The sequence below is a fragment of the Neopsephotus bourkii genome, unplaced genomic scaffold, assembly GCF_033783945.1.
Source record: "Neopsephotus bourkii isolate Nb327-2 ecotype Australia unplaced genomic scaffold, CSIRO-AGI_Nbou_v1 NB_846, whole genome shotgun sequence".
Classification (NCBI taxonomy): Eukaryota; Metazoa; Chordata; class Aves; order Psittaciformes; family Psittacidae; genus Neopsephotus; species Neopsephotus bourkii.
The window spans coordinates 485,982-496,597 of NW_026901342.1; the positions used below are offsets into that span (position 1 = coordinate 485,982).

A 10,616-nucleotide genomic window follows, 5' to 3' on the forward strand; every position below is an offset into this window, starting at 1 on the left:
GTATAGTGATGCTCTGATAGCAACTGTCAGCAGAGGTGACTCTCTTCTCCAGCGGTGCTTGTAACAACCCGGTGAGCACAGCTTTGCTGTTAAACTCCCCAAGTGCAGGGCAGAGAGGGGGCAGGAGAGCCAAACTGCACAGCTAAGCACATTGCTGCTCCAGATGTGAAACGCACACACGGGCTCGCCAAACCGAACAAAAAGGGGACGGGGAAAAAGAAGAAAAAGCAACGGCAGAAAGGGCATTCCCACAAGGAGCCGATCAAAAGAAGCCCTGAATAAACAGAAGTGAGTCATTAAACAAAGCACCGACACAGCACATGGGTGACACAGCGCGCCCGGGACAAGGAGCCGCCCGAAACGCCGTTTTCGGTGCCGCTTTCCTCCCTTTCGCGTCCCACTGTCGCTGCCGGGATCCGGCGAAGTGACAGGACCGCCAGGCCTGCCGCGGGGTCTGCGGGCAGAGAAGCCCTCCCGGACGCCTTTCGGGACTCCGGCACCGGAGGGAGATCCTCCGCCGGGGCACCACCGCCGCCGCCTCCAGCGCCCAGGAGAACCGGCTCGGCGGCGGCCCCTCTGCGGGGAGCGCTGTGGGACGCTCTCCCCTCGCATCCCCAACCGCCAACCCGCTGCGACCGTCTCACTTTTTAAAAGTTCAGAAACAAGGCATAACCTACACGTAAAACGCCACCAAAGCCCCCCTTCCCCCTCCCCGCAGTGCGCGGGTGCCAAGTTTCGGCGTGGAGGAATCCACCGCGGCCGAGCCCCCCTGCCCGGGACGGAGAGACGCGGATCTCGCCGGGAGGGAAAGAGAGGGGCTGGAAGCGCTCCCGTTTTTAGCAAGCACCTCATCTCCCTCAGTCCCGACCTGCCAGGCGGCAAGGGAAGGAATGGGGGGAAGCGATCCCCGCGGTCCCCTGTACTCACTCCAAGCAGACACACTTTCAGCTCGCGTATCGCCATCATCTGCCCGGGACCCGGCCGCTCCGCATCCCCCACCACCGCCACCGCCGCTCCGCACTGCCCCGCCGCGGCGCGCCACAACCGCCTCCGGCACCGGGGCCAGGGCCGGGACCGCGACCGGGGCCGCCCCCACGGCCGCCGCCGGTCACATGTGCGCGGCCGCGGCCCCGCCTCGGCGCTGCCCTCCGGCTGCCGATCGTCGCAGGTCCCGTCTGTGAGAGGCCTGCGGCGGGCGCGGGTCGTTTCGGGGCTGCTCTGGTCGGTGCTAAGCCCTGGAACAGGGTTGTGAGCGAGGATACAGCGTGTTGGGAGGGGAACAACCGGGGAGAGAGTTGTGAATCCTTCATGGGCTGCACGTACCCTTAGACCCACACACCGTGTGCTGGTCTAGACACCGGCTTTGCACTGCTGCGGCAGGAGACCATCTGAATCCATCCACTGTATTTTTAAGTTTGCCTTTACATATGCAGATAAACCTTTAAAAGAGTAACTTTAAAAGAGAAATCTCTGAAAGCATAACTCTGTTCTTACACAATCCTACTAATACATACCCGGTTTTGGTTACACCAGTCAGCCTTGGGTTGATGGTAGGGCTGCACTCTGTGATTGAAAGTTATGCTAAATACTACATCACAGCGAATGTTAGGATTGAAATCAATGGGGGGAGGGGGGGGGGGGGTGTAACCACTCTTCTCAGTCCCAGAGTTTACAGAGAAGAATTGCATGCTATAACCCCAGAAAGCAGAAGCGCATTGTCTGCCAGGTATTTCAAGTGATAACCTCTCCTGTGCTTACAGTTCTATTTTAATTTTTTCATTAATGTATCAGTCAGAATTGCTAAAGGGAAATGAAGGAAATCTCGATTAGTCACTGTGAGATTACTGCCACGTCATTAAAGAGCTTCCTGCCCATAAACTGCTGTAGTGTTCATTATGTCACTAATTAGTTCCACATGGGCTCCTCTGCTCCCACTGGTAGCCTCTTCCGAATCCTAGGCCAAGGCAACGCTTGGAGCAGAGTAGTTGTTTTCCCCAAGGAGGAGAACACAAAGTGTTTCTAGTGGAGTATCACAGCCTGTCAGGAGAGAGTGTCAAAAGGGAAACCAAAGGAGACACTCATCAGAGATGCTTGTGATTTAATTAAGCTTTGATTTATTTCTTTTAAGAGAATTTAGTGAAGAGAAACAAAACACAGCAGGTTTTCAAACAGCCAAGAGTATTGCTGGGAGTCTGTCTGCTCATTGCTTTTCCACAAGAATGTGTTATACAATGAAGTCTTTCAATAAGTAAATAGGATACACTCACTAAAACAGAACAATTGCAGTTTGCACTCATAGCACAACTAATTTAAAGCAGCTTGACATTTCAGCCCGTAATTAGCTCTACAAATATGAATTTTTGAAGTTTTTACACCCTCCCACCCCCATCCTTTCTTTCAGTTTTCAGTCCAAGTTTAATGTTGCTCCTATAACTTTGATTCAGACTTTTCCACTGTTGAGGGACTGAGATTCACAGACAGTGCTGTGGTTAGGGATCACCTTTCCATAAATTCTTCTGGTTATTTTTTTTTTATCACATCTTTAAATGTTTCCATGTCTTTCATGTATCCCATTAGTCATCTATCCCTTTGGTCCCGATTTTGGAATTCTTGAAGTTGGGGATTTTTGCTCATTGCACACATAAAATGTTATATCAGCCAAATTAATTTCAGCAAAAAACACTTGAATTACACTAGATTCTAATCTACATTAGATTGTGGATTACAGAAGGAGGCTGAGTGTGTTCAAAGCTGTTCTGTGTTACAAGCACAGCTTGATGGCTTGTCCATAGGGATGCTCGGATTAAGCTGTAATGATGTAATGGCAATGAGAGCATCCACAGAACAGATTAAAATGATTTACTGTATGTGCATTGACTCTGCAGCTTTAACTGAGGCACCTGAACTTTCCAAAGCCTCTCAATGCAGGCATGCACTAGAGTGCAATTAATAAAGTTCCAGTTTGGGAGAGCACTTGCTTAAGCCTCTCCATTTTCGAGATGGTAATACATCCCACCAACTTCAAAGGCATGTGAGTACGTGTCTAATTGCTGCGTTGACTCAGTACCACTGTAATAAAAACCAGCACAAGTCAGATTCCCATCTTTCTTCTTATCTGGGGAAACTGCTTCTCAGATGCACAGTGGTGAGACAGGAGCCCTTGCTAAGGAAGGGTTAAAGCCCAGCCCTCAAAAGCTTACTTCTGAAGATAGCAGATAGCCAATTAGCTACTTTCAAATAAGCAAATTGTTTAAAACAGTAGCACTAAGGTGACCCTGTGGAAGCTGTTCAGGGTGAAACACCATGAGAGAGAGCATTAGGAAGGGCAATTTTACTTGCACAGGCAAAAACTCTGAAGAGCCAAACAAAAAAAGAACAACCAGAGAAAAAAAATAACCTACTGTACTTGTTTAAACAGAGTCCAGGAACCACAACAAAAAAGGGGGAGGAATATCCCCCAAATTAGGGAGATAAGAGAGAAAAACAACAATACAAACAGACATGTGCTCCAGTATTAAAAAAAGCTCATGACGTTCTTTCTTCCAGGAACTGGCATAATCTGTGTGTTTGTCTGCATGCAAGACGCTGTGGTCAGGAAAACATTTTTGAGGAATTGGTCATGTTGCAGTGTTTTCAAATGGCTGGTTAAAAGCAAAGAAAAACATCCTAAGGTTGCCTTTCTGTCCCTTTTGTAGCCTCTCATCCAATGAATAATTATATGTTTTGAAGCAGTGATTGACCTCATTTCTTTCTACCCAACTGTATTTTCCTTCTGGGAAATAGAAAGCCAGGGGGCTTTGTTTTTCATCAGCCTTCCCTTAAAGGTTCAAGTAATCTGTTCTCTCTTCAGAAATCACTTCCTTCAGTTTCCAGAAGCCAGACCCTCCTTTAGCTTATTCTCATTTTATATCAGTGCAATTGCACTCATCTCAAATTAATTAATTTTGAGATATTTAGGTCCTCAGAGCTGTGCTTTAGCCAGCAAGATGTGATCTGGCTCAAGGTGCTTTCTGAGTGTGATAATTGGAAAGTTTGTTCAGGCCTGTCTAGAAATTCAAGGTAGCACTAGTCTTGGGAGGGTAGGACTGATTCATCCTTCACTTTGGCTTTCTTTTTGTTTTGCTTACACAGCTAAAGTAGGACTATCCTATCACTCACCCAAGGGTTTTTTTTCAGTGTAGCACCACTGCTTTCATGTAACAGAGGAAGAAGAGAGCCTCCTTCTTAGAGGCACAAGACCAGGAGTACAGAAGACTTGAGTTGTTCTCCTCCTGCTTGCAGCATTGCCTTGCTGTGAGATCTGTGGTTGGGTACCTAACCTGACTCTGCCCTGCCATGTGGTCCTGAAGCAGTCGAGGGCAATAGTAGCTGGGGCTGCTGCTGCTTCCCTTCTCTTTGCCCCTTTGTGCATATTTCTGCCCCTCTGTGCCTCATGCTGGTAGAAAACTAGTCCTATGTTTAAAAGTTCTCTACAGCCTCAGTCTCTTCCTCTCTAGAAGTGGTGTAGTGGTATTTATGTAGCCTGTATTCGTAGGAAACTGGATGTTTGTGAATTGCTGGACATGTCCCCAGACTTATGAAAGCACCTGCCTTCCTCCTCCTACTCTCTCCCTGGTGAGTGACCTAGGTAGAGAAAGATGAGTCCAAGACCTTGATGTATACCCAGCTCACAGAACTGCTGTTGTCTGTCCCAAGCACCTGATGAGTTACTTCCTTTCCCCACTGTTGCTTTCTCTCTTGATTTCTTGGCAAGCATCTTCCCCACACAAAAATGTTATCCCTCCTCTTCACTGTCGAGTTCAGTCTAGCCCCTCCTACTATGGGCTGCCATCCCAGCGCTTATTCCCCAGGCATTGAGCAGGAGCAAGTTAACTCTGTGCTGCCTGGGGAGAAATACCTCTGCATCCCATGGATGACACAAATGTGCAATACAGTAATGACTGCTGCCACAGACAGCAGGCATTTCGCTGGTGCCTGTCCAAGGAACTGCCAAATATCTTAAAATGAAAGCAGCTGCTGCTGAGCAAGCAGTTCTTTGAGCAGGAGGGACAGCTTGCAGCTCAGACCCTCGTTTTCATGCAAAATCCAGTGGTTACGAAATTCTGGAAGTGGCTAAAATTCTGGAAGATGCTATTTTTTGTTCATTTGTTTACTTAATCACCACAAAGTTTAGAAAAGGGCTGCTCTGGGAAGCCAGCATGAGATTCCTGCCTGAGATGAAAACCAGAGAAGTACAGGAATGACCTGGTGGAAATTCAGAGCCTGATTTTGATTTCAGTCACATAGGTCTTAAGCCACTGCAATTTTTTGAACTTCAGTTGGGCTATTCCACTTCATTTCACATGCAAAAAGTGAATTAGGTCCCAGAAGAATCTGCAGCTGCCTGTTACTTCATTTTATTGTACTGTTGCTTCATGTTTTAACATCTCTTGTTTGTGGCATTTATATGGTCCAGTCGCTCCTTCCCGAAGAGAAAATCCGATGGGGAAGGATAGAAGGGAATAAACTTCTGCAAGAATCTACTTGTAGCTTCACTGCCAAATCCTTTGAAAAGCAGCATTATTGCTGTTCAAAAAGAAACCTGTTCGTATAAAGCTTACTGGAGTGCTTCTTGATAGACCTTGTATCAGATGCACTGTTCCTAAAGTGCTTGGGGAATATTTTTGGCAGAATAGGTGTACGTTTGTTGAGAGGGTCAAATTTACTCTACTGGTATGCTGTTACTCCCCAGGGCAATCTCCTGTTGCAGGAGAATGGTAGTGAGAAGTCATGCAAGTTCTCTCATTCTTTGCAAGTGATGTGCCAATGTCCCAAGCTGGTGACAGCACTGCATTTCTCCACTGAGACTGTTAGGTGGGGGAAGAATCAAAAAAAGGTTTCTTTTCTTGCACCTGAAAAACAGAAACTGAGATACAACTTCAGAACACTATAAATACTATAGGCAATTAGGCACCAAGAAAGGGCACGAAATAGCTAAAGCAAAATGTCAGCTCCAAAAATAGATAAAAATTTAGCTTTAGATAGATTTAGTCTGGAAGTTAGGAGAAGGGCTTTCCAAGGCTTTGGAGAATTTTTCTAATAGTAGCTGTCAGAGCAACAAACAAAAAGGAAACTGATTTGAAAGTAGAGCTTTTTATACATAAAAAGAAATTTCTGAGATGACCTGAAATAACACAAGTCAGAACTCAGTGATCCAATAGATTATGTCCATATTGCCAAGTAAATTTGCCAGTCAACACCAACTGCTGAGGTTGGACATCAGGCTTGATATGTCATGAGTGAATCAAGTTAGAGCTCTTTCTACTGAGACTGAAATCACTAATGTATTTCATTTAGTCCAGCAAAAGCCATCCAGCTGTTCTGGCTTGTATATTGCCTTCAGCCTGTATATGACTTATACAGGATGAATTCATAAAATCAATTCCTGATGAAAGCTCCATATCTTATTATCGATCTCCTTTTTCATATGAACCTTATGAAAATACTGATGTGAGCCCATGATGATGTATGAGTGCTTCCTCATGTAACATTCTGTACAAAAATATGCATGAGCATGCAGGTGTTTGCAGTGTCAACACCAATCCAAACAAAAGGTTGTTGTGATTTCGGGTACTGAGGTGCAGTTCAAAACAGGGGGCTCACTGATTGTGAGCATTTGAGGTTGCAATTCGGTAGTCTCTGTACCTATTGTAACATGTTTTGTTTTGCACATCCTTTCTTTGGACTTCCAATTTGGAGTACAGTTTGAGAACACAGCATGATGGTTATTATGAGTGAGTCCGCAAAGGTGACGTGAACTGTCTCAGTTTACTTTTGGTGGTGCTGACGTTGGTTTGTTCCATTCTTTTCATGCTTCTTATGTAGCTGATACCTGTCAGTTGCTGCTTGAAAAGGGAATGTAAAGATAAGCTTCACCCAACCAGACGTTGTCTGATTGGAGTGATAATTGGAGAAAGATTCCATTTTAAAATGCAGGGAGACTTTGAGGCAGGACAGCGATACCTTCTTGCCTTTCAGCTCACTGCAGGAGCAGCCCAGTGAGGGTCTCATAAATTACTACTGTATTTACTGAATAGTACGGCTGTTTCCTTCTAGCAGTATATTCCATAGTGCACTATTCTCATAAAGAATGGTGTAGTATCTAGTGGCTAACTTTGCCCACTTTACCACCATTAGATTTGTATGGGGTGAAGGAGCCTGTGTTTACTACCAAATGAAAGGAGGGCATCCACAATTCTCCTTTTAATTAAGCCTAGCCTTGTAAACTATGAAAAGGGTTATTATATTAAGGCCAATGTTTTATTGTCAAGCAAGTAGGCTCCTATTGTGCATATTGCCAAGGAGAGATAACAGGGCTCTTATACTGTCAAAAATTTGTCCTGCCAAGTGGTAGTAGCAGTGTCTAAAACATGCCCAGTGTGTGTGTGCTGCCAGCCAGAGAAGGATTGAACCTCACATTGATTTCTCTCATCAGGCAGTGAATGCACGTTTACAGGTACTTCCTCTGGTTACAGAAGACCCAAACAGGGATCTTCCAAACAAGGTTCAAATTAACATTTTCAAATGGAAATGCATCTATCCATTCCGGCCTTACAGTGGTTTAGGTGGCAAGTAGGGTGTCTGTAGCCAGCTTGTGGTGTCCCTTTTATCTTTCTGTCTGCATTGGTTGGAACTGGGGTGTTCATGAGGCAATTGAAAAGGATAAATTAAAATTCAGTTGTAGGCCAGGTGGTGACTGAAGAGACATACCTTGTGGGCTAAACTTGACTCATTTGTTTAGATTTAACTGCGAGAGGGTTCTTTGCAGTCCAAACAGTAAATAGGAAAACAACCTGAGAAAGAAATCTCATAGGAAGAAAAATCTGATTAAGACATTCTTATCAATGAAAACAATCTTCTACAGCATGAAAGTTAAGAGCTCCTAACTTTATATCTTTTTTCCCTGTTTCTGCTCTGAATAAAATTCAGAGTCTGAGTTTGGGAATGCGACCTCTCCTTTTCCCACTGCCAGTCTAAACAGTCGTGAAATGAGAAGGATGTTTGAAGTAAACTCCAAATCCCATTTTGGGTCTGTGTTCTTTATGAGGACAAATTAACTCTTAAAGTAACCTGTACCTTTGCAAAGTTTTGGCCACACAAATTATAATTATTGCTGTTATGATGCCTGTATTTTTCTTTGTCAGGACAAATCCTTCCTTAATATTTATTCCAATTTCCATGTACATCAGCGGTAATACTGGCTGTTTATGGACTTCACAATGTGCCTCCAACACAGATAATCTGAATTTGTTCAAAACTAAAAATAAATGAGAAGTCTGTATGTTTTGTAGGTTTTTGAATACTTGCTAATTAAATGCACTACTTGATCGACAGCTTCATTTTTGTAATGAGGAGTAATAATATATCTGTCTTCAAATAAGCAATAACTTGTCAGGGCCTTAAGTGCACCAAAAGAGGCTGATTACCCTGACATAACTAATAGCTGAGAGACTATCTTGAAGAGCAGAAATTGGAAATATACACAATGCAGCATATTTTATCAGTCCAGATCGTCTACCCTCCCTTTCTATCATTTTTGTGGTTCCTTTAAAGATAACTGAACAGTTTAATGCCAAGCAAAGTTCTATACTCATCCTGCATTCTAAGTATACGCTGACATACCTTCACCAAGTATAAGGTAGATCGCATCTCTCACCTTCACAGTTAGAAAAGTTTTAAGAGCTGACGAATAAAAATAAAAGAGCAGTAACTGGAAAGGTCAGTTGTGAAGGTGTACTTTAAAGAGAACTGGCAGTAGTTATCTACAGCAAAGCGAAGATCTATCTGCAGGAGAACCTTAAAGAGAAACTGCTACTGTCATGATCTTTCTAATGTTATCAGAAGGGTGATAAAATGGATTAGAAAATCGTTAAATTTGACACTTTGGCAGAGACCAAATATCATTCAGTCAAAAACCAGAAAGAGTCAAAAGTCTCATTTTGGTGTCAGGCCATATTAAAAAACAAAAACTTCTCTTGGTTGAGCTCTTCAGCTCTTGGTTGAAGTCTCGGTTTGGGATAGTCCTGCTGAAGTCAAATAAATCCTTTCAGTAAGACAGGAGGCTGGAAAGGAGATGTGGTGCCCAGCCCCTTGGTCCAGGTGTTCATGCAGTGAGGGAGGAGCTTAGCCCATGGACAGTCTGGGCTTTATTCATACTACTATCGTTCACTGAACTGGGCATGTGTCTTGTCTTTAATGCCTATTCCAAAAATGCTCAGATGAGCTACACCTCGGTGGGTATCTCTCTTTTGGTTCCTACATAGAGAATGGGAGCACTTGGGCATCTGGGTGACCTGAATCACAGCGCTTGCTTGTGGCTGCAGAGCAAACAGCAACCTGGCAAGTAAGGAAGTCAGACCTCTGGAAATAAGAGGATTTGAGGAACTGGGTCCCACATGATTTGCACAGAGGATGTGGAAAAACTGAACTCCCAGCTATCTTTATCCTGCAGGAAGGGGAGGTAAATGGGTAAATGACACTGTGTGAGTTCAGACTTCTATCCAAATGCAGAGATTCCTGGGTGTGTTATCCCATAGCAAGTTCATAATGTCTTATTTATTCCAACACAGAAGTAAGGGCATAAGCATCCCTTTGAGGGAACCCTGTTGTACACCTATTCTTGGGCTGGTCACCCCAAAAATAAGCTCAAACTGAGGGCTGGTTGGTTTGTTTATCCAGCCCAAGTGAAGAAGTAAAATAGGCAAGTAATTAGGCTCTAGGTACATATGCTGTGTTAGTGGCATCTAAGGAGATGAATGTGGAAGAAAAAAGGATGCAGAGGTTTTTAAGGCTAAGAACACACAAAGCTTATCTTAAAGCAAGACATTCTGCTCCCAGCTCTATCTTTATGAAATCTCTGTCTCTGGATCAAAGAAACAGAATTGCTCTAACAGCTTGTTTTTTCAAGATAAGCCAGACTTTCACTGCCTCTCCTCCAACTTGCGCTGGCATGCTGTAGATGACATGCTTTTCGGTTTGTTTACCAAAAGGTATGATGAGATAATTAAGGCATCTAAACTAGAGCTTTCCAAGAGAAAGAACTTTTCTTTTATTCTCAAGTTCCTAATATCCTAATGTAGTTCTGTTTCCTGATAATTCTGAGGACTGTACAGATTAACTTTTAATGAAGGACACCACAGCAAGCACAGCCTTGTGGTTCACCTATTTCTTGCTGAGGCACATTACAAACTAAAATCTTCCCTGTGTACTTAATCTCATTTAAATCTTAAAGTACATTTGAGTGAAAGGATGTAAGTTATTATTTTAAAGCTGATCCATGAACTTACAGGTTAATGGCATTCATACTCTTAAAAAAAACACAGTTGTAAGGTTTAGAGAACTAAATAGCATCTGTGTAGTACTAATTCTCTATACACGGGTCTTTAAAAACAGCAGACTGCCTTCCAAAGTCAAAGGCAGAAAGCACTCTGAAAATATTATATTGGCACTGTTTCCTATACTGAATCTTTTCCAGAATAGGGTCAAAGCTAGAGTCTTTCTTTTAGCTCCTATTAGCAGGAGAGTTCACCTTATCCCGTTCTTATCCCAGCCCATGGCAGTGGGGTTGGAACTGGATG

General features: G+C 43.9%; 1 protein-coding gene across 2 annotated transcripts in view; it reads right to left on the reverse strand.

The window, feature by feature from the left end:
* The window catches only part of RAB31 (RAB31, member RAS oncogene family), a 65,265-nt gene extending 64,131 nt beyond the window's left edge, over window positions 1–1,134 (reverse strand). For both annotated transcript variants that reach the window (XM_061356303.1, XM_061356302.1), the window contains exon 1: window positions 928–1,134. In XM_061356303.1, the coding sequence (XP_061212287.1) occupies window positions 928–966 (39 nt within the window). In that variant the 5' untranslated portion in view covers window positions 967–1,134. The remainder of the gene's footprint in view (window positions 1–927) is intronic.
* Window positions 1,135–10,616: the final 9,482 nt, after the last annotated feature.